At 36.6% G+C, this 22,255-nt stretch overlaps 4 protein-coding genes across 4 annotated transcripts; all 4 read right to left on the bottom strand.

Moving 5' to 3' along the window:
* Positions 1-1,405: 1,405 nt before the first annotated feature.
* LOC101158546 (growth hormone secretagogue receptor type 1-like) lies at positions 1,406-2,694 on the bottom strand. Its single transcript, XM_004075309.3, has one exon. The coding sequence runs from the start codon at positions 2,460-2,462 to the stop codon at positions 1,545-1,547; it is 918 nt and encodes a 305-aa protein (XP_004075357.1). The 5' UTR covers positions 2,463-2,694; the 3' UTR covers positions 1,406-1,544.
* A 3,260-nt stretch (positions 2,695-5,954) lies between these two features.
* LOC101160256 (mu-type opioid receptor) lies at positions 5,955-6,875 on the bottom strand. The gene has a single exon (XM_004075559.1). The coding sequence runs from the start codon at positions 6,873-6,875 to the stop codon at positions 5,955-5,957; it is 921 nt and encodes a 306-aa protein (XP_004075607.1).
* Positions 6,876-11,264: 4,389 nt separating this feature from the next.
* LOC101158294 (mu-type opioid receptor-like) lies at positions 11,265-12,182 on the bottom strand. The gene has a single exon (XM_004075308.1). It carries the CDS (start codon positions 12,180-12,182, stop codon positions 11,265-11,267), a length of 918 nt encoding a protein of 305 aa, XP_004075356.1.
* A 3,818-nt stretch (positions 12,183-16,000) lies between these two features.
* On the bottom strand, positions 16,001-17,333 carry LOC101158042 (mu-type opioid receptor-like). Its single transcript, XM_004075307.2, has one exon. The coding sequence runs from the start codon at positions 17,148-17,150 to the stop codon at positions 16,233-16,235; it is 918 nt and encodes a 305-aa protein (XP_004075355.1). The 5' UTR covers positions 17,151-17,333; the 3' UTR covers positions 16,001-16,232.
* Between the last annotated feature and the right edge of the window lie 4,922 nt (positions 17,334-22,255).

Raw genomic sequence — 22,255 nt, 5'->3', positions numbered from 1 at the left:
TTTGCTTTTAGTGGCCATGCTGAAAGTTTCAAAATTTGCGTTTCAAAAATTGCAAAAAATCAAGCCAAATCAACAATAAACCCCTGGTCTGTTATTGGCTGACTTTGTTGCAGTAGGGTCCAATGAGGTTTATTAGATTTACAAACATACATACATAAGGCCATACAGTTACTGCAACTGTATGGTGGGTTGAGCTGTATAGTTGCTGTGGGTTTTTGGTTATCTGTTTATGGTCGTAGATAGGAGCGGAGACATGTTACAAGGAGCACAGATGTGTCTCATAGGACATCATGAAAATAAAACGTACAATTGTTGTCCGTGTGATAATTTTTTTGTGATTATTTTGTAAAGCTAATGCAAGTGATGCACACTCATGACGTACCAAACGTTGCACTACAAACTTAAAGCAAATATAGCATCTTTAGTAATTTTTCTTGGCATGAACCAATACTGCTGCTTACAAATTTTCACTTCTGCTCTCAGTCTAGCTTCAACTACTCTTTCCCATAACTTCAATGTATGGCTCATCAGCTTTATTCTTATGTAGCTGCCACAACTCTGCACATCTAACATATCCTTAGAAATGGTAACCATCGCATTTTCATCAACTCTAGTTTGTCGGGTCTTTAGTGTAATGATCCAACAAATTAATTGTCAGATCAGTAGTTTAAAGGTTTTCATTCGGTAAACGATCAGAGACTAATTTTTAACCACTCCAGATTGAGGCTTTGGAGTTACAGATGACTGTAAAACTTGAGCATGTAGTTGTTTGATTAATTGTAATGTTTAGATATTTACATTTAATGAAAAAATTATAGTGTCTTAGAAAATACATTAGAAAAGTGTTACAATACAAAACAAATTGTATACATTTTATTTAACCTTGTCTGGGTTTTGACCCACTGGATTTTCTTTCACAAAGATGTATTAATAAAGTGAGTAAAGTAAGCAAAGTAATAATAAACCACATGAGAATTTTATCACATTTTAATTACCTTATATTGTTCTATATAAGTGTTACATAATAATGTAGATATTTTTCAATTATTTTAATTTATTCATTTTTATCATTTTGTTGTTTCGGCACACCAGATGTGGTCATAGCATGATTTTCCTTTCATATAAAGTTTGTTCTATTATTATTATTTTGTATTTTTTTTTTATCCAGTTTACTTTATCAGTTAAGTATACTGGATAAATATACTGGAATTAAGCTGAAGTTAAGGTTTAGCTTCAGTTTAATTCTGCTGTGCCTGCTATCAGTTCTTTTGTTCTCAAAAAAATAATTTCACGAGTTCCACTTCATTCATCTTCTTATCATCAGTGATAGCTTCAGCAAACCACAACAAAGGTATTAAGTCTGTTTTGAAGTGTAATCAAATATTTAATAAAGATTCCATCAGTTGTATTTTTACCAATAAATAACATTTTTAATCAAGGTCTCTCTACACATATGGTCTCAGAAAGAACATGTCAACACATCAGGGAAGTTGTTTTTTCAAGTAACAATGCCATAAAGAAAAATGCAATACATTGGATAATTATTATTTTCTATGCAAGCCACAAAGTGCAAAATACTTCAATGCTTGGAAAAATAATTCATCTCTGAGGCCATAGATGAGTGGACTCAAACATCTAGGGGCAAGAAAAAACATGACGTAATTAAAGTATCTAATGTTAACATACAGCGTAAGACTAACTTTAAGAGCAGCATCTTCTATGAAAACACTCCACAGCTGGATTAAGCTAAGAAGCAGCTGAAAACCATGAAGAACCACAGTTCTGAGTCCTTTCCATGTTGACTTTTTATTCTCTCCTGAAGCAGTTTTGGCCACTTTCATGATCTTAATGTATGAGAAAACAATGATTGTGAACATTATAAAAAAGTACAACTGACTTACTGCTGATCTAAAATGACCCTGCCATGTGAACAATACAAACCTCTCCCCATAACAAATTCCTCTCTGGGTATTAAAGGTAGGAGATGCTGTGGAATAGAAAACTGCAAGATTAATAGTGCAGGGAACAGCACTGATGCTATTAATGATGAGGATGAGCTGCAAAGCGCCATGCGGAGTGCACAGCTCTGCATGTCGCAGGGGCATGCATATGGCCACATAGCGCTCCAGTGTCATTGCAGTGAGGGTGACAGGAGTCACATACGCGTAAACAGACGTAAGAACAAATATGATAAGGCACAACCACATTTGCATGGTAAAACCAAAATAGCTCAATATAAGCGTAACATTTGCCAATATTAAAAACAGACAGTCAGACAACAGAGTCACAGCAAACAAGATGTAACGCATAGATGTATGAAAAACATTCTTCCGGAAAAAAGTTGAGATCAGAAAAAAGTTGATGCTGAGAAAAACGACTATCAACACTTGAACAATAATAACTTCCTTACTAATTAATTTGACAGGAAAATTACCACTGATTACAGAGCTGTTGTTTGCCATAAATATTGCATTCGAGGACTTTATGAAAGGCTGGATGTGATTGACAAACCTGCCGTTTTTCTAAATCAGGACCTAAAATCTTAGCAGGTCTTAGCTATGGCATAATCACACAATAGAACTTGAGAAATAAGCTGTCCCTACGTTCTCTCCTGCTTGTGTGTGACCATTTTATAGCAATGCTGGTGAGCCAAGAGGGACACTGCGCAATCCATTGTCATTATCTAAAGTTGTTTAAGTCCCATTAGCTGGTATGCACTTAGGTATGTGAATTTGTTTTTTGCATTTGACCTATCACCTGGGGGAACGGTGTGCTGCAGACACAGCCGCTCCGGAACCATTTAGGGATTTAAGCCACCAATCACGACCCTCTGTTAGTGTACATTGTCTCCACTGTGTCTGTGGTCCATCCACCTCCCTCCTGGCTCCCAGGGAAGTGATTTGTCCAGTCACACCCGTGTGTAGTTTTTATTTGTATTATACAAATATAAATAATATATTATGTTATGCTTTTGTTCTTCCAAAGTTAAACTTTTGTTATCTATGGCAAAACGGGACGACTGCGTAATCTGCAGCATTATCGTTCATTAACGCATGGGCACATCAGCACAAATATTTAATAACATTTTATAAAGTTTTATTTTTAAAGTACAACAGAAGTTTTTATTTTTTTGAAAGCCAGACCTGGTGGAGGAGAGACAGATGTCAGAAGCGGACATGTCAGAGGCGATGTAAACAGTCAGATTGAGCAATGAATGTTCTATTTTTTGTGTCAACATAATGCAGAGAGGTGCAAAGCAAAAGGACCAGTGAAAATCAGCCTTTACATTTGCTCCTATGACCATACTGAAAGTAAAAAAAATGTGTTTAAAAGATTGTATGAAAATAACCCAAATCAACATTAATTCCACTTTCCTGTGATAGCCTGGCTTTGTGGTAGTGACATCCAATGAGGTGTATCAGATTTACAAACATACAAACAAAAGGCCTTGGTCACATGCACCTGCACAGGGGTTGATCCACAGAGGGTCATAAACAGGAGAGGTTGTATTTTACAGGAGCACTGATGTGTCTTGCAGTTCCCTTGAGGCTCGTGCGGCCACATTTACGGACGTCATGAAAAAAGGAACACACGCTTATCATGCATGTGGTAAGTGTTTCATGAAGGATTTGTGGGGCTACTGTAAGCTATACGCACCTATGATGCACAAGTCATGCTGTGTGATGTATGGTCCCCTCACGCTACACTCTAGTTGTTTGCAAGGTGCATGTACTGGCTTCTTTCTGAATGCAAGCAAATGCAGCATGTGCTGTGTGCAGGTGATACGTGTCTGTAAGATGCTCACACTAACAACACTCTAATTGTCTAATTTCCTCATTTCTAACAATCAGGCTGCACACAAGGAGCAGTACTAACGGGCTCATTTTGCAGTGTGCAGGGTTCGGGGGAAAAATATCAGTATTACATGCCTACTTCTCCCCTACTTCAACTCTACCTTTTTTGAGCGTTGTTTAGAGGTTCGCTATGATCTGTCGCTCACAGCGTGCTTGTTGAAAAAACTGTGCATGACCATTTTCTCTTTATGGGCTGACCGAGCCATCTATAATCTTAAAATTTATTGCAGCCTACCTGTGTCCTCCGTACAGGTTTGCCTGCAGACAGCCTGTCTCCACCCATCATTGCAGCTGGGACTAAAGCCTAATATATTTGCCAACTACTGATTGTGTTTCCTATCTGATATCAGCATTCTCCATACGCATTTCAGGTACATGTTGGGCCGAAAAAGAATGTAAAATGTATAGTGGTTCAGTATGCCCCCAAAAACACCAAGGTGGATGCTACAAAAAAGACTCCTTATCTTTTTTTGGTTTTAGAAGTCTCACTGTCTCAATGCAGATGTGTTGGTCTAGCATTGCTCATCCACTATTGATGACATATTTATGCAGTTTGATTAAATGTTATGAAAATTTTGAGAAATCTTTGAGCTGAGATTTTAGCTACTGAATATTACTCAAGAGGTGAGTCACTTCCTCATTTGCCTCCTTTGACTGCACATCCCTACTTTGTAGGGACAAAGTTGGGTGAAAAAAAATAATGTTTAAGAAATTGGATTGAAAAATACTGAGATCAGACCGAATGCTATTGAACGAACTAATGTGCTACTGACAACAATGGTGTAAAATTGCAGATTATTGACAAGGTTTATAAAGATTTATAAGCAATATTTCCCAACCAAAAAAAAGCCATTTTGAAAGAATGGTTGAGCTTTGCACACAAGAATTTCATGTTTTAATAGCATTTTGGAAATTTTCATTGAAAATTTTACATTTTGGACTCATTTTAGTGGGAACACATAACATTTTACTTATAATTATTGCCGTATGAAGACAAAAAATATCTCTATTTTATTACTGTTTCACATTAATTATGATGATTAGGGAATCTTTTTAGTTTGCACATTAGGCATTCAGGAAAGTGTTAACAGTTTTTGCACAGTCTTTTTTACTTCTCCACAATCCAACCTCACATTTTGTAAATTTACAGAAAATTGTTGCTTGTATGTTTTCTTGTTTGGTTTTGGATAGTGATGTGTAACACAATAGTAGTACTACAGTTATCATGTTCAGGTACATCTAAAAAAAAATGTCAATATTGTAAAAAGTATGTTTGTTTTCATTCATTTCACAAAACAAAACTCCACTTTTTAATAAAATAGTTGCCTAATAGTTGAGATTTAAAAATGTAAGACTTTAGTTTAATTTGTTAGGTTTGGTATCTCTCATCTTCCTGTTAAAACAATCCATGAATATTCTATTAGGTTCTATTTTTGGTACCCTTGCAATCTGCCTCTTTTGGGTAGGCTGTTAATGGAAGTCCTGCATGTGCGGATAACAACTTCTTGGTGAAGAATAACAAATAAACTCAAAAGGAGTGAAGGAAAGAAAAAAAATCTCAACTTAAAACTATCAATGAAAATGCTGGTGAAACTGTTGGTCTCCTGCTGCAAAACTGAAAACAAAGCTTTTCAGTTTACTGAGGGACAAATGACTGAAAAAGAAACAGCCATGGATGATTGAAACTGAAACCAGGTGAAACAATGAGCGATGAGGAATGACGATGTTGATCCTATCTATATGAAGCACCTCAGGGATATTTAACACCCAGAAACGACATTTTAGTATTATGCAGCAAAAACCTGGAATGCACTTCATACTGTTGTTAGGCAGATATCTGTTCTGACAAAGACCTGAGTCAACCAGGACTCACATTGTGTTTTCAGCTCAAACTACAAACAAGAACACTTTAGCCTCACCTTGAGCTTTTCATCCAAAACCTTCCAATTCTCAAAATTGGCAGCACATTTATAAAGATCACTACAACGCTACATTTCCAAAACATTGATTTAGTTATATTACTGTTTCTTAAATATTTCTTGAGGTGAAGTACAATTGCCAAACACAACAAAGCCATAATGTGTATTTTCTCATGATAAATTATATATTTTTCAACAAACCGCGAAGAGCGTGATATTTCAGTGCTTGAAAAAACAATTCATCTCTAAGGCCATAGATAAGAGGGCTCAAGCATCTTGGAGCAAGAAAGAACACAATATAATTAAAGAACCTCAGATTATTGTACACGATCGGATCAACATTATACACTGCAGCTTCTATGAAGGGACACCACAGTTGGATGAGACCAAGTTGCAGCTGGAAACCATGAAGAGTCACAGTTCTGAGACCTTTCCGTGTTGACTTTTTATTCTCTCCTGATGCAGTTTTGGCCACCTTTAGTATCTTGACGTAGGAAATAACAATGATAATAACCATGATTAAGAAGTAAAACTGACTTATGGCTGACCTAAGATGACGCTGCCAGCTGAACAGTATGAACATTTCTGCAGAACATATTGTGCTCTGAGTGAAGTAGGTGGGAGAAACTGCTGCAAAAAAAATAGAGAGAATAACAATGCAGGACACTGCACTGATGCTGTGAATGATGAGAATGAGCTGCAGAGCGCCATGAGGGGTGCACAGCTCTGCATGTCGCAGAGGCATGCAGATGGCCACATAGCGCTCCAGTGTCATAGCTGTGAGAGTAATAGGTGTGACAAATGAGTACACAGATAAAATAATATATATAAAAAGGCACAGCCACATTTGCATTGTACAACCAAAAAAGCTTAAAATCAGCAGAGAATCAGTCAGAATTAAAAACAGACAATCTGATAGCAGAGTCTCAGCAAATAGGATATAACGCATGGTGTTGTAAAAGACGTCCCTCCTGAAAAAAGTTGAGATTAGAAAAAAGTTGATGCTGAGAAAAACTGCTATTGACACCTGAACAATAATAATCCGATCGTTGATTATTTTTACAGGAAAGCCACCACCGCTTGCAGAGCTGTTCAGTGACATTAGATTTTTTTGGGGGTAAACCGTTTAAGTGATTAAAAATGTGTTGTATTTTTAAGAAGAAGCAACAGTTTTTTTTTCCAAAGAATTACTTGAAATTTGAATAATAAAAATGATTAAAACTATCTTTGTCACAAATACACAAAAAAAAAACGATTATAAAAGCATTTACACTCATCACCACTGTCTTTCTCTAGAGCTCATTTGCAGCCATCTGAGAGAAGGTTGTCTGAGACTTTTATAATGGTGACAGTAAGATAGGAGGTGCGCCTTACAGTGAGAAGGCCGGGCCAGGACCTTTCTATGTGGAGTTTGCATGTTCTGCTTGTGCATGCCTGTGTGTGTGTTTTTTTTTTTTTTTTTTTGAGTTTTCTAGCTTCCTCTTACAGCCCGAAAAATATTTATCATGGATTAATTTATGATTAATGAAATTGCTCATAAGTTTGCATGTCAGTTTGTGAACTTGTAACACACTGGTGACCTTCGCCTGAAGCTACAGACATACCGGGTATGTAACTCACGTTCAAGAATGATTAATATTTAAACGCTTGTCACTTCTGTGAATTAAAACAGACGCCATCTATACGTCTGTATCAAATCTGACTCTGACAATGGTCAAAGCTTGACCTGGTTTAACTTGTAACATGGGTTACGCACACTTTGTACGTAGAGCCTAAAAATGGTTGTAAAATATTGTTTTGTCACGGATGGACGCAAGAGTTTAAAATACCGGTAATTAAATTATACTTTACACTGGAAGTAGCAAGCCTATCAAACAGAGTGTTGTCATTGTAACTGTTATGTACATTTACACACTCCATCTTCTTCATTATGATAAAGAGGTTAATATTTTTATTATTTTAACCCTTGTGCTGTCCTAGGCACTTTGCTATTGGGAGTTGGGTCAACTAGACCCACTAGACAGTGCGCTGCACCTTTTTTTTCAATAATTTGTGATTTTCACTGGTGTCCATGGATTACACGATATCTTTCCACCTTTATCCACCTTTGTCATGGTAGGACTAACACGTCAATGCAAGGATGGGGTCATCTAATATAGCACAAGAGTTAAAGTCCCGTTCCAATTAATTTTCTATTTAACCTCTGGGAATGTAAAAGCATTCCCAGAGGTCTTTTAACTATGATCACGTCCTTTTTAGGCTAAATATAAAAACCTGTTGTTTTCTAGGACCTAGTTTCTGCAGAGAGGCAGAAACTAGGTTTAAGTTGTGGGCGGGGCTGCTGGCGAGGAGCCTACCATCATTTCCCATCATCCCTTTATCTACACACTCTCCAACTAGCTTACAGCCCCTCACAAACCCAAGCTAACATTAGCAGCAGTCCAACAAAATCACTGCATTGACTCCCTGTGCTTTCACGATTGATTTTATGATTCTTTTAACGGCTCATTAATGTATTGATGGTCTTGGCCCTTCTCAATTAATTAATCTTCTTTTAAAATTTGAACCCACGCGGAACCTGATGTCCTTCGGTGCTCGATACAAAGTTGTGCCAAAGGTGAGGACCAAAACTTCTAATGAGGCTTTGTTCTGCCATTATGGTCCTCACCTGTGGAACAGCCTGCCGGAGAGCCTTAAGGGCGCCAAGACCCACCTTTTAAACGCCGCTTTGGGCAGATTGGGGTCTAAGTGTGAGTTTTTGTCCATGGGTTTTATTGTCTAGCTGTTTTATTCTGTTTTAACTAGTGATTTAAACTGTTATGTTTATTTTTTTTCTGCACCATGAGTTAGAGTTTGGTAGAGGATGATGACCAACCCCCTTGTGCGGCAAATTGATAATGTTCCAATATGTAAGACAGTGTTCACGGCACTTGAGCTCCTCTCTTGTGATGTGGGACTTTGCTGGGTGTTTCATGTTTTTGATGTGAAAATTAAAACACCAATCGGATGAAACTTTGGAAAACAGTATCAATTTCAGATGTATAAATACAATTAAAGAAAGAAATACAAATTTAAGTTAGATCAATTTAAATTGTGTTGGGTAGTCATACAAATTAAAGTTGAATAAACTTAATTTAATTAGGTGTGACCAATTGAAGTGATTCAATTAAGTTGGATCAACTTTTTTCTCTTTAGAGTGTGCAACAATATTAATTTAAAGTTGGGTCCAACTGCAGTATTTAAATTGAATCAACTTAAATTTATTAATTTGAACCTAAATACATTAATTTGACCCAACCTAAATACATTAAGTTGACCCAACCTAAATACATTAAGTAGGACCAATATGATTCATTTTTGTTCAAGTAACGCTATCTAATCATGTGGAAATCCTTTACATAATTTTTTTATGTTCATTCAAAGTGAACGTTTTTAGTGTGTATTTTCTCAAGATAAATTTTATATTTTTCACCAAACCATGAAGAGCGTAATATTTCAGTGCTTGAAAAACCAACTCTTCTCTAAGCCCATAGATAAGAGGGCTCAAGCATATTGGAGCAAGAAAGAACATTATATAATTAAAAGACCTCACATTCTTGTACACGGTCGGATCAACATTAACCACTGCAGCTTCTATAAAGGGACTCCACAGCTGGATGAGACAGAGCAACAGCTGGAAACCATGAAGAGTCACAGTTCTGAGACCTTTCCATGTTGACTTTTTATTCACTCCTGATACAGTTCTGGCCACCTTTAGTATCTTGACGTAGGAAATAACAATGACTATAGCCATGATTACGAAGTAAAACTGACTTATGGCTGACCTAAAATGACCCTACAATGCAAAAATACATGTCATTGTACAGAGTAGCATGGTTAGAAACATTTTAATTTCCTCTTTCTTTTTGCTTATGTTAATCATTCTTCAGTTAAGAAAGCCACATTTAGTCAAGTTTTCCCTTTTTTGTATGAAATAAAATAATTGGCCTTTAATCTGAGGAAATTAGTTTTTATAGAGGGCTCCATTGAGTTTTGATTAATTGGAATTAAAAACAATTCACGAATAATCCAAAATGGTTAAAAATTCTGTGATGAAAAACGATTTTTACAAAGAAATATAGAACATTTATCATCAAGAAAGTCATTTATTTAAATCATGGCAATGGATTTTGCAACAGGGTTGAAAAGTAAGTAAATTCAAGCCATGTTTAGTTCTCTACACCAGTTACTGCATTAACCAGTTTTTATTATACTGTTTTACTCGTACACAACAAGCAAGGCATTTCAACGCTCTTCACAAAGTGTGAGCTGTCACAATACAGAAACAAAACAAGCAAACATAGTTACTGGTAAGAAAGGTGTAATAAATATAAAAGTATAAGTAAGAAACTCATTTAAGTATGCAGGAATTACATAAAAAGACACTTTTTTAGTTTTTTTTTTTCAAATACACAATGAAAATAAGGACAAGAGTTTGAAATTGACAGATAAACAAAACAATGAGCTTGATAAGGAGTGGGTAGAAGAAAAATCCTGTATGATACCACCCCTTTTTACAACACCTTATGTTGTGCATATTTCTGTTTATGTGTTTTTTTCCTTCAAAACATTCACATTACCTTCTGTATAGCACCTACACAGAAGAAGAACGTTTTTTAATCATCTCTAACCTTGTAAAGTTCCATTAGTGACATCTTGAAGGTTTTTTTTAATACATGTAAACTTTTGCTTTGTTTTAAACCTTCATCCAATCCATTTTATAAATCCACACCATAAAGTGATGAGAACATTTTCTTTTTGCTTTTTGAAATCAGCTTTCTTCACTTTTATTCCCCATCTCTGTCCTTAAATTTGTTGTATATTTGCTATAATTAAGTTGTAAGTTATTTCTGGCTTTGAACATAATGAGTGCTGTTTTATGTCTAACTAGTTCCCATAATTTCAATAAACCCGACTTTAAAAACAGTGGCTTTGTACGTATCCCATAATCCACACCATTAACAAATCGAATTGTTTTTTTTTGTGAGGTGTACAAAGACTGTAAATTTTTTTGTACATTTTCCACAAAATTCCACACTGTATTGTTTGGTAGTATTAGCGATAAATATATTAGTACGCGCTTTGTGAGTCAGTGTAGGATGCGTTTTCCCCAACACGGTTATCTCTTTATTAAGTTTAGCTTTGACCTGCTTTATTTGTGGCTCCCAGCTTATTTTGTCGTCCATAATTACTCCAAGGAACTCAATTTCAGTCACTCTTTCCAGAACATGATTATCAAAAGAAACTTTTATTTCTAAATCTGCAGCAATATAGCAATTTCCAAAAAACCTGAATTTTGTTTTGTTAACAATGAGTTTACATTTAGAAATATTTTTAAAATGTTGTATTATTACATTTCTTATACATATGACATCATACATGATGTTAAAAAGAAGAGCTCTTTTAAGCTATGAATGCAATACATAAACATTTTCATCAGATACAATGGCTATTATTTTCTATACAGGCGGCAAAGAGCATATGATCTGAGTGCTTGAAAAAACAATTCATCTCTAAGGCCATAAATTAGAGGACTCAAACATCTAGAGGCAATAGAAAATGTTACATAGTTGAAGTACCTAATGTCTCTATGCAAAATCAGATCAATTTTGTAAACTGCATCTTCTATAAAGGGACACCACAGCTGGATAAGACAGAGCAGTAGCTGGAAAGCATGAAGAATCACAGTTCTGAGACCTTTCCATGTTGACTTTTTATTCTCTCCTGATGCAGATTTGGCGGCTTTCATTATCTGAACATAGGAGAAAACAATGACTGAGCACATGATTAAAAAGTAAAACTGGTTCATTGCTGAGCTTAGATGATCCTGCCAGGGAAACAAAATGAACATCTCCCTATAACACAGTCTGTTATTGGTGTACAATTCTGAAGACACTGTGGCAGAGAAAATGGAGAGATTAATGGTGCAGGGAACCGCGCTGATGCTGTGAATGATGAGAATGAGCTGCAGAGCGCCACGCGTGGTGCACAGCTCTGCATGTCGCAAGGGCATGCATATAGCCACATAGCGCTCCAGTGTCATAGCTGTCAGGGTGAGAGGTGTGACAAGAGCGTACACAGACAGAATAGTATACATGATAAAGCACAGCCAGATCTGAATGGTAAAACTGAAATAAGATGACACAAGCAAAGCATTGCTCATTATTAAGAACAGACAGTCAGACAGCAGAGTCACAGCAAATAAGATATAACGCATCGTTGTGTAAAATATATTCTTCCTAAAAAATGTTGAAATCAGAAAAAAGTTAATGCAGAGACAAACTACTATAGCCACCTGAACAATGAGAATACGATTATTTAGTATCCTTACAGGAGACCCACCGCTGATCACAGAGCTGTTGAGTGCCATAAATTCTTCCCCTTTGTCAAATGTTGGAGCACTTAAAGAATATTGGTTTGGTAAAAAAAAAAAACACAATTTTTTTTTTTTGATAATGACTTCATGTCGAAACAGATCTTTGGTCAAGCATCCAAACTGTCAAAAAGCAAAAATCACAAAACCAGGACTCATCAGTCTCTCTCTGTCTCTTGCATGAACATTTTATAGTTTTGACAGCCAGACAGGAGGGACACTGTGCAAGCCTATCATCAGAGTGTTGTCATTGTAACCGTTATGTATTTACACCCTCCAACTTCTTCATTATGATAATGCGGTTTAAAATTAGTTCTCTTGGTTACTTTTCAGTCACTTTTCATTTTGTGTTCAGATTTAATAGATAAGGTTTTTGTACTCACAGCAGGTTAAATTTGTTGTTATCAGAATATCTATCCTTTTTTTTCAAGTAATATTAACCTGAGTGCATTAACGACTAAGAATTTAACTGTTCATCTGTTCATGGCTACATTTTTGTTTGATTTTTGTGTCCCAGCGTTTTTCTTTCTAGAGGTTCTTTTAAGCATGTCAATTCTTTTAAAGTCTGATTCCCATCTTTTTTTTTTTTTTTACTATTATAAAAGCATTCCCAGTGGTCTTTTAACTATGATCATGCCATTTTTAGGCAAAATCAAACAACCTGTTGTTTTCTAGGACCTAGTTTCTGCAGAGCGGCCAGAGTTCATTAGAAGTTTGCCTTTGAGTTGTGAGCGGGGCTGTTGGCCCCGCTCACGGAGTAAGCCTACCTTCATTTCCCATCATCCCTCTGTTTACACAATCTCCAACTAGCTTACAGCTCCTCACAAACCAAAGCTAACATTAGCGGCGGTGTAGGTACCATAGCTGTTCGACCAGGAAATTGACCAGGTGATTGGTGATGACGATACTACCAAAGAAGACTAAACAAACACAGCTCCGACATAAAGCGAGACAATCTTCAAAATGTGCCTTTATTATTGTTATGATTATAGTGAATGCATGTTCGCTTACAGGTTTTTTAATCTGTGCGCCCAGTGCTTTGTTATTGGCAGAACGGTCCCGGAAGTACAACATTTAGCCGTGCTAACAATATTTTCAGCCACGGCTGAACTTAAACTAGAATAACAAGCGGATTGTGGCAACATGTCTTCATAAAAATTTCAAAGAATATTGTCAGACACAATTTATGAGGGAAAGTAACTTTAGGTTACAAAAGGGAACGTAAAATGAAAATTTGTAGAGCCCAAGCAGATCTCAACGCTACTTAGTTTGTCCAAGTGGGATTACCGTCGAAAGGACCCCGAAAGGATGTTCCAGGCCGAACGGTTATGGTACCTACACCGGTCCAACAAAATCGCTGCATTGACTCCCTGCGCTTTCAAGATTGAATTTATGATTCTTTTACTGGCTTATAAATGTATTAATGGTCTTGGCCCTTCTTATGTGATCTTTTTTTAAAGTTTGAGCCCTCGTGGAACCTAAGGTCCTCCGGCGCTGGACACATAGTTGTCCCAAAGAAGAGGACCAGAAATTTCTGGTGAGGCTTCATTCTGCCATTATGATCCTCACCTGTGGAACAGCCTCTGCTGAAGAGACTCAGGGCCGCAGAGACTGTAGAGGCTAATGAAAAGAGGCTCAAGTCCCACCTTACAAATTTTACTTTTAGATGATCTTATCTGTTAATTTATTCTATTAGTTTTAATACATATTATTTTATGCATTTACGCTTATTTCCATTTGATGTTTATACATGCATCTTATGTGTTTAATTTTAACATCTGACGATGATTTAAACACCAGTGTTTGGGATCTTTTTCATACTTTCATACTTGGCCATGTGATGGGGGAACTAAGGACTGGGTGGACATTGCTAGTACTTTCCTTAAATGGTTTAAACCCTGTCTTGAAAATAGGATATCATTTTTCAAAATTATAACTAGATCTGAGACCAAATGACCTTGACCTGTGGGGTTCCCTAGGGGTCCATCCCCCTTTTTTTTTTTATCAATGCAGACCTCTTAAGCCAGTAAAAATGAAGTCATTATGTGTTCTACCACAATAATAATACTCAGATTTACATTTCACTCACAGCAGATGAATATGGCCGGGAGGACTCACTCTATTACTCCAACCAGAGTACTTGCTGTCGAAATGTGAAATTATCATCAGCCCAGAATCGGGGACAAACATGGCAAAGAAATGCTTCAGTTGTTTGTAATTCAAAACTGGAACAGTCTTCATATCTTCCTTCCACCCTGATAATGTGCAAGCCCAGACCAAAAGCTATTCCCTTTAGCTTAGTGTATGACAGCTCAATGTCTATACCTGAACTACTTTCTTTTAGTCTCTATTGAAGCGTCTATTTGTAATTTATGACTTTACCGTTTCAAATGTGATTTATTTTACTAATTGCATTTTTTTGTCTAAACTGTGATTTTTGTTCATGTGCTTTTAATTTGTGTCTTTCACCTCTCCTCTAGTATTGATCATTTATTTATCATTTACTTCTCCATGCCTCTGTTTGGTGCAGTACGATTCATGTGTTGTCCCTTTTTCCCACTCCCCTCCAGGGGAGCAGGAGCGATTCCAGATTCTAGTTGGCTCGTCTGTCCTCCTGTACTTGGCCGTGAACCTCGCCTGCGGCTTGTTTCGCGTTCCCTGCCGTCCTCCAGTTCCAGCTGGATGAAGCCTACCTTCTACACTATTCAAACATGTAGTTGTAGAGTTAGATAATCAAATTCTTCTTTAACAGTCCTGGTACATCGCCTAGGGGAAGAACCCTTCTTCATGTGGACATCTCTGAGGTTTCTTCCTTTTTTTTTCCGGAATCCACTTTTTTTTAGGAGTTTCCCCTTGCTGAGATGGAGGGTCTAAGGGCAGGGATGTCCAGTTTAGTTTAGTCTGTTTAGTTTAATTTAGTTTAGCAATCAGCTACTGTATTTTATAACAGATTTTACATTTTGTACAATTAGTGAAGCCAGTTGAGACAACTGTGTTGTAATATCAGGCTATGTAAATCAAAATAAATTCAATTGTAAAGCCTCTTGATCCTACAATGTGTAGTACATTTTCCTTGTAATAGTGACAACAAAAACTCTTATTTTACTCTGTCTCGCAAATTTGCCAATTTTGTGAATGTAATAAAGTGATGTTGTAGTTTTTCATCAACATGCCTGTCGCACTTCAGGCTTCACTTCATGCTTTTCTCAGATCCATTGTTGACTTCAGAGATAATCCATCTAGTTGACATATCTGTGAGTGTCATATTTCCTTTTAGGTTTCCCTCTCAGTCAGTTTTTGGTTAGTCAAGATGCAGTTTTGTCATGATAACTATACATTTTATTATAGGCACCTTTTGGGCATTAATGTCACCTTGCTAATACATGTAAATTCTAATCTACCTGTAAGGATTCAGTGGTTTTGTTTCGTTCTTGGTCATGTTTTTGGTTTTCTTTGTCATCCATTTTAAGGTTCATGATCCACAGCTGTCTTCAGTTCAGTTAATTACCCTCAGCCTATTTAAATGTCTTGGTTTCTGTTCATCCTTGTCAGGTCATCTGCACTGTTGTGTCACCGTTTTGTTTCTCCCCATAGTTTTGTCATGTTTCAGTTTGGTTATTAAATATTTTATTTTCTGTCACTAAGCATCTTGAGTCTCCTGCATTTTGAGTCCTCCACCACCAGTTCTTGCCCCTACCCACTTCATCAACTGGCTACAACCATTCTACAAACCGTTTAACCGTTCTGAACCATTTCAACCATAATATATTCAAACCATTTAAGAACGTATGTGTGTAAAGAAGTTCCATCATAATTATAGAAATCTGCAATGAATTGGCATTTAAAGTTTTACTAAACACTCAGAAAAGACAGAAATCCTTGCATTTGCATTTATTGTAATTATCATCAGGTTCATAACATGTCGGATAAAAAAATCAGTCTTTCTTCCTCTTCAATAATTGTACATAAAAGTTACTGTTTTTATTATATTTTTAAACAAGTTAAACAGAAACTCCTAGAATACAATGCAAAACAAGTATTAAATTATTATTTTTTATGAAGGCCACAAAGAGCATAAGACTTCAGTGCCTGATAAAACAATTCATCTCTAAGGCCATAGATGAGAGGACTCAAGCATCTTGGAGCGAGAAAAAACATGACGTAGTTAAAGTATCTTACATTAATATACACAGTCAGATTAACTTTAAGAACTGCAGCTTCTATGAAGCCGCACCACAGCTGGATGAGACCAAGCAGCAGCTGAAAACCATGAAGAATCACAGTTCTGAGTCCTTTCCATGTTGACTTTTTATTCTCTCCTGAAGCAGTTTTGGCCACCTTTAGTATCTTGACATAGGAGAAAACAATTATTGTGAAAATGATCAAGAAGTAAAACTGACTTATGGCTGACCTTAGATGACCCTGCCAGCTGAACAAAAGGAACGTCTCTACAGAACAAACTCTGCTCTGGGTGTAGATGGAGAAAGACACTGCAGCAGAGAAAATGCAGAGGTTAACAGTGCAGGGAACAGCGCTGATGCTGTGAATGATAAAAATGAGCTTTAAAGCGCCACGCGTGTTGCACAGCTCTGCATGTCGCAGAGGCATGCAGATGGCCACATAGCGCTCCAGCGACATTGCTGTGAGGGTAAGAGGTGTGACAAATGAGTACACAGACAAAATAATGTACAATATAAGGCACAGCCACATGTGTATGGCAAAACCAAAATAGCTCAACAAAAGCAGGGAATCAGCCATGATTAAAAAAAGACAATCAGATAGCAAAGTCACAACAAATAGGATATAACGCATTGTTGTGTAAAAGACCTCCCTCCTGAAAAAAGTTGAAATGAGGAAAAGGTTGATGCTGAGAAAAACAGCTATCAGCACCTGAACAATGACGGCCTGTAAATTAAGATTTTTTGCAGAAAACCCAACACTCATCACAGAGCTGTTGGACGCCATAAATTCTTATGCTTTGAGAAAAGGTTTATAGAGAATTGTAATCCTTAGCAATTACATGTAAATGGTTAGCTTCAAGTTTACTTCTGCCCAGATACAGATTTTACCAAACCATTAGCTTCCATGTCATCTCCTCAGCTCTGTGAAGTCATCTGAGAGACAGTTTGATGCAAACGTTTTATATAAGTGGCAGATTGACACTGTGTGTGTCACAGTCACCGTAACCCACAGCAACCTTTACACAATCATAGTATAAGGTACATGTCATTTCCAATTGCTACTGCAGGACCTAAGCAAACACTCCCTGGCCATTTAAAGAGATTTGAATCTATTTTAGCTGAAGGCAAAGGAAACGTGGAAAGATTTGAAGACATTAAGCAATTCTTCTCTTTCTTATCCTAGGAAAAAGCCAGTCTATATAATGCACAAAGAAATGCAAATATGCTAACTAGGCAGAGACAATTGTTACCTTCACTAAGTTAGTATATGAGTACACTCAAAGGTATATGAATATATGAGCTGAAGAGGAAGGGACCTGCTCCAAACTGTTCCACAAGGTTGGGAGCATGGAATTGTCCAAAATGTTTTGGTATCCTTAAGCATTCAAAGTTCCTTTCACTGGAACAAAGGGCCCAAGCCCAAGTCCTGAAAAACCACCTCAGACCATAATTCCTCCTCCATCAATAATTAAACACTCTGCACAATACAGTCCAAAACGTACCGTTCTCCTGTCAACCTCCAAACCCAGACTTGTCCAACCGATTGCCAGATGGAAAAGTGTGATTCCTCACTTCAGTGAAAGTGTCTCCACTGCTCTAGAGTCCAGTGGCGGCGTGCTTTACTCCACTGCATCCAAGGCTTTGCATTGCACTTGGTGATGTGTGGTTTGGATGCAGCTACTTGACCATGGAAACCCATTCTGTAATGCTCTCTGCGTACTGTACTAGGGTAAATCTGAAGGTCATGAAGTTTGGAGCTGTGTAGCAATTGACAGTACAATGTTCAAAGTATGGATAGTTTTTAAAGTTCCTCTTCGATCATCTTTTGATCTATTTTAAAAGCATTCCCAGTGCTATTTTAATTATGATTATGCAGTTTTTAGCAAAAAATTTGAAAAAATTAACCATTTTCAAGAACATGTTTTCTGCAGAGTCGGCAGATTTCATTAGATGTTCACTTTTAAGTTGTGTGTTGGCGCAGATCAACCCCACTCTCCTTCCCACTACCCCTAACTGGGCACTCTGTTTACACTCCCTCCCGCTAGCTGACAGCCCCTCACACCCCCAAACTAACATTACTGCTGCAACAAAAGTGGCAAGAAATATTGGAGCTACCAAGACGTACACTTTTGAGCCAGATGCCAGCTTGAACGAGGGAAACAAAGATGTTTAAGAATCTATTTGTCTGCAGGTGGACACATCAGAATGGAGTAGAGCAGGGAGCTTTTGGCCCAACCAGTGTATTTTAAAAAATATGCTCTTTTTCAAACAGTGGATTTTCCTTGTCTGCTTCTGGTTCTTTTGAATCCCCTTTAGCCCGCCGAATCAGCCTCAGCCTCTCCATTTTAGATGCTGTCTATTGGATCTGTGGGTTTGTTCTGACCATGGATAAGAATTTTGGATTATCCGACCTGTTTTGTCTTCATACTTGATCTGGACCATAGATTTTGACCGAAGGATTATGCTGGTGTGAATATACAAATCACTATTTTGATTGGCACTTTTTTGCAAAGACCAGTTCAGATAAAATATGACCTAAGACCAGGCAGAAATGTTCAAAGCATGTAGGCTTACCATTTCAGCTATTGGTCCAACACAATGACAGCAAATCAGTTTGGTCAGAACAGGCTGCCTCTGCAGCAATTAGTGCATGTTAGCCACTAATATTTATGGTCTATAAAGAAGGAAGTAGTCTTTTTAGAAACTCCTAAATTTTGATATAAAAATAAAATTAAAATAAACTTTACATGTGATTTTTTGTGCAGTGTGTTCAGCTGTAGGTGAGGTTTTACTAAGAAAAGCACATTTTGATCTAAATACTGCTACTAGAGGCAGCACAGTCATGTAGTGGTTAGCACTCTTAACTCCCAGCAAGAAGGCCCTGGTTCAAAACCCAGCTGTGTTTTTTCTCTGAAGAGTTTGCATGTTCTCCCTGTGCATATGTGGGTTTTCTCTGGACACTTCAGCTTTAGTTCAGAAACCTGTCTCATTTATTGATTTATTCCTCTTAATTATCCCTTAGGTGGAACATAGGATAGGCTCCAACAACCTATGTGATCCTAAACAGAAATGGTATTAAATATATTTGATGGGTTCATTCTTTTTATTGTTTATTTTACTGTGTGTTGAATGCAAGCAGCTTGTCGCTATTTAACATCCTTCGGTATTGATAAAGCTTCTTTTTACATTATTAAAACTTCAACCATAGTTGGTTAAAAAAAATTAGCAAAGGTGCAACAAATAACACATTTTCTTTTCCAGATATTTGAAAAAGAAAAGTTAAAAATATCCTGCTGCTAGAACATCAAGCAACTTGTTAAGCTGACTGAAACCAGCTCTGAAACCGGTTTAGCTGTGAAAGAGATTTATGAGTCACATCATCTTGGAAGTGTAGATGAGCAAAAGATTTCCAATATCTTGGAGATTTAACACAAGTATTTATCATTTTAAAAACAAAGATTGCAAATCTCGAGATTATTGCTTACTATCTTTGAAATATGTAGGGATTGATGGGATTTCCCATTTTAAAATTTCACAACACTTTGTTGTCTACAACCAAACAGGGATAACTTTGGGGAACGCAGATGAGCTTCCAGAGAAGCCAGACGTTCTCATTTTAAACTCCAAACAAAACTTTTTCTTTTGTTCTTTTCTGGTGCTTTCTTCAAAGTGATTGCATGGTTATGTTTCAATTAGTGCAAATGTTCTGCATTTAACTTTTTTTTTTATTGGCGCCTCTGTAAAACACTGAATGGTCTCTCCATGAAGGAGGTACGTAAATAAACAGGGATCAAATTTTAATATGTAATCCTATTTTGGGTCAAAAATGTTGAAATCCCCAGTGTGTTGTGGACAAAATAATAATTCACATGATTTGTGAGTCTTTAAGTTTTCTTTCTTCATGCATGTAGCTGTCCCAACTTTTCTGGTGTTTGAGTGGTTCAGCTGAAAGTTTTTTTTGCAGTACTAGTTTTGTTGTTTGTTATGATCTGTTTAGTTGAGGGAACGGTTGCATCATTGTCCTCCGCATGGATTCACAGCCCAGAAAAATAACCTTGATCCTCATTAGTCAGTTACACGTATTTTACAGCTAATGAACTCCGTTGAAACTCATTAAACACAATGGTTTGTCTCATTAATTATTAATACTAAACCTTTCTTGGGATTGTAGTGCTAAACAGAGAAAGATGATGGAAGAAGAAAAAAACTCTTCCAAGTGTGGACAACAATAACTTTACCCAGAGTAAAAGTTTATTTTTAAAAGCTTTCACAATTTCACCAAAGTGAAAGTTACTTTCACCAAATTCTCTTACAATGGAAAAAATGTGTATTGCAGTTTTGTTGAGGGGATGTTTTCTAGTTTACAATTCCACACAAAATAAAAGTGTAATTTCGAATTTTGAGAAGCTGGAGCAGCAACAGGCTTCTCCAAAAATGAGCACATCCATAGTCATTTAATTTTTGTCAATTCCATTGGTTGTTGTAAACCTCCAGGATATGCGGTAGTCTTTGCTAGTGCTTCAAACCTCTACAATAACCAAAAACACTACCAATGGCAGAGTTTAGATGCACAAAATTTGAGAGGATTATAAGTGTCTCTGAAAATTTAAATCATTTTAGGGTCAAAATAAAGCAATTGGATCAGCCAAAATACAAATGTCTTTGTAATGACAGGCTAATAATACTTAATTATGACCAATTTGGTCAAAACAAATGGCATGTCATCTTCTTCCTCTCCTCTGGGGCCGGGTCACTCGGACGGTAGTCTAAGCAAAGATGCCAAGACTCCCCACTCTCCGGCGATCTCCCCCAGCTTCAGTTTAATACCCAAAAGAAGTGTTCCGCCAAAGAAACTGGAAAACATTTTTCAAAATGATTTTCTTAACACAGGAAAAACTGTGGTTTATTGTTGAAAAAAATAGGTATTTCAAAAAGCAAACAGAGATATGCATGAAGATCAGGTTTGGGGCTGGAAGAATGAATTTAGAGAAACTTGTTTTTTTTCTCTTGGTTATGAGAAAGTGTGTGTGGCAATAAGAGAATAAAGCAGGCCTTTATGACAAAATAAAAATTTAAGAAATACATTCTCATTTAAAAATACAAATATGTTGAATGAAAAATAAAGATTTGACAAAACCTAGGTATTATGTTGGCATTTGGCAATTTTGTTTAGATTTTCTAGTTTTCTCTTTTTCTGACAAGAAGAAAATATTGTTAAAGAACGGATTGTTTTGACACAAAGAAGAAATACCAAATTTTGCCTATGTAGATTTATCTATTTTGTTTAAGGTTTGTTTTTTGTTTTTTTACATAAGAACGTGTTGTGCTTGAAGTCAAGGTGTTTTTTTTAATTAGATGCTGTTTTCCCAAAACTAATGATGACAACAACCCTGTTGTTTGTTCAGTAACAAGTTCCTCTGAAACTAATTACGGGTAATATTTAATAGCTTCATTTATTATTCAAAGGATGCTGACTGAGGGTGTAACAAGAGGAAAAAAACCTCATAGGAAAAACACTGAAGCTTATTGTGAAACTGTCATTTAACGTTTATGACAAAACATGACCTCAATGCTCAGAAAATTCAGATTTTATGAAAACTGTGTGGGTTTTGAAGGAAAAGTCAAAGCATGTTGAGGTTCCTCTATGTTTTATTTTGTTTTCTATGGTTTCTTCAAGCGGAGATGTTAACAAAGCTAAACTTGACCTTAAATGAAAGATAAAAATTGTAAAATAAATAAATGTAATTGTTCAAATAGTTTTATTTCACATTTTAAAACTCTGAAAAAGAAAATTTTAAACTTTTGGTTTTTTTTTTTACTACCTCTGTGTCCACCTGACTGGCTATTGTAACCGATGTGTAAGACCGGATTTCTCCATAGTGTTACTTT

The sequence above is a fragment of the Oryzias latipes genome, chromosome 13 (assembly GCF_002234675.1).
Source record: "Oryzias latipes chromosome 13, ASM223467v1".
In the NCBI taxonomy this organism is placed as follows: Eukaryota; Metazoa; Chordata; class Actinopteri; order Beloniformes; family Adrianichthyidae; genus Oryzias; species Oryzias latipes.
This window is presented reverse-complemented; position numbering and strand designations above follow the sequence as displayed.

Coding starts and splice junctions, on each gene's coding strand:
- LOC101158546 (XM_004075309.3), bottom strand. CDS start 2,462: ATGGCAAACAACAGCTCTGTAATCAGTGGTAATTTTCCTGTCAAATTA.
- LOC101160256 (XM_004075559.1), bottom strand. CDS start 6,875: ATGTCACTGAACAGCTCTGCAAGCGGTGGTGGCTTTCCTGTAAAAATA.
- LOC101158294 (XM_004075308.1), bottom strand. CDS start 12,182: ATGGCACTCAACAGCTCTGTGATCAGCGGTGGGTCTCCTGTAAGGATA.
- LOC101158042 (XM_004075307.2), bottom strand. CDS start 17,150: ATGGCGTCCAACAGCTCTGTGATGAGTGTTGGGTTTTCTGCAAAAAAT.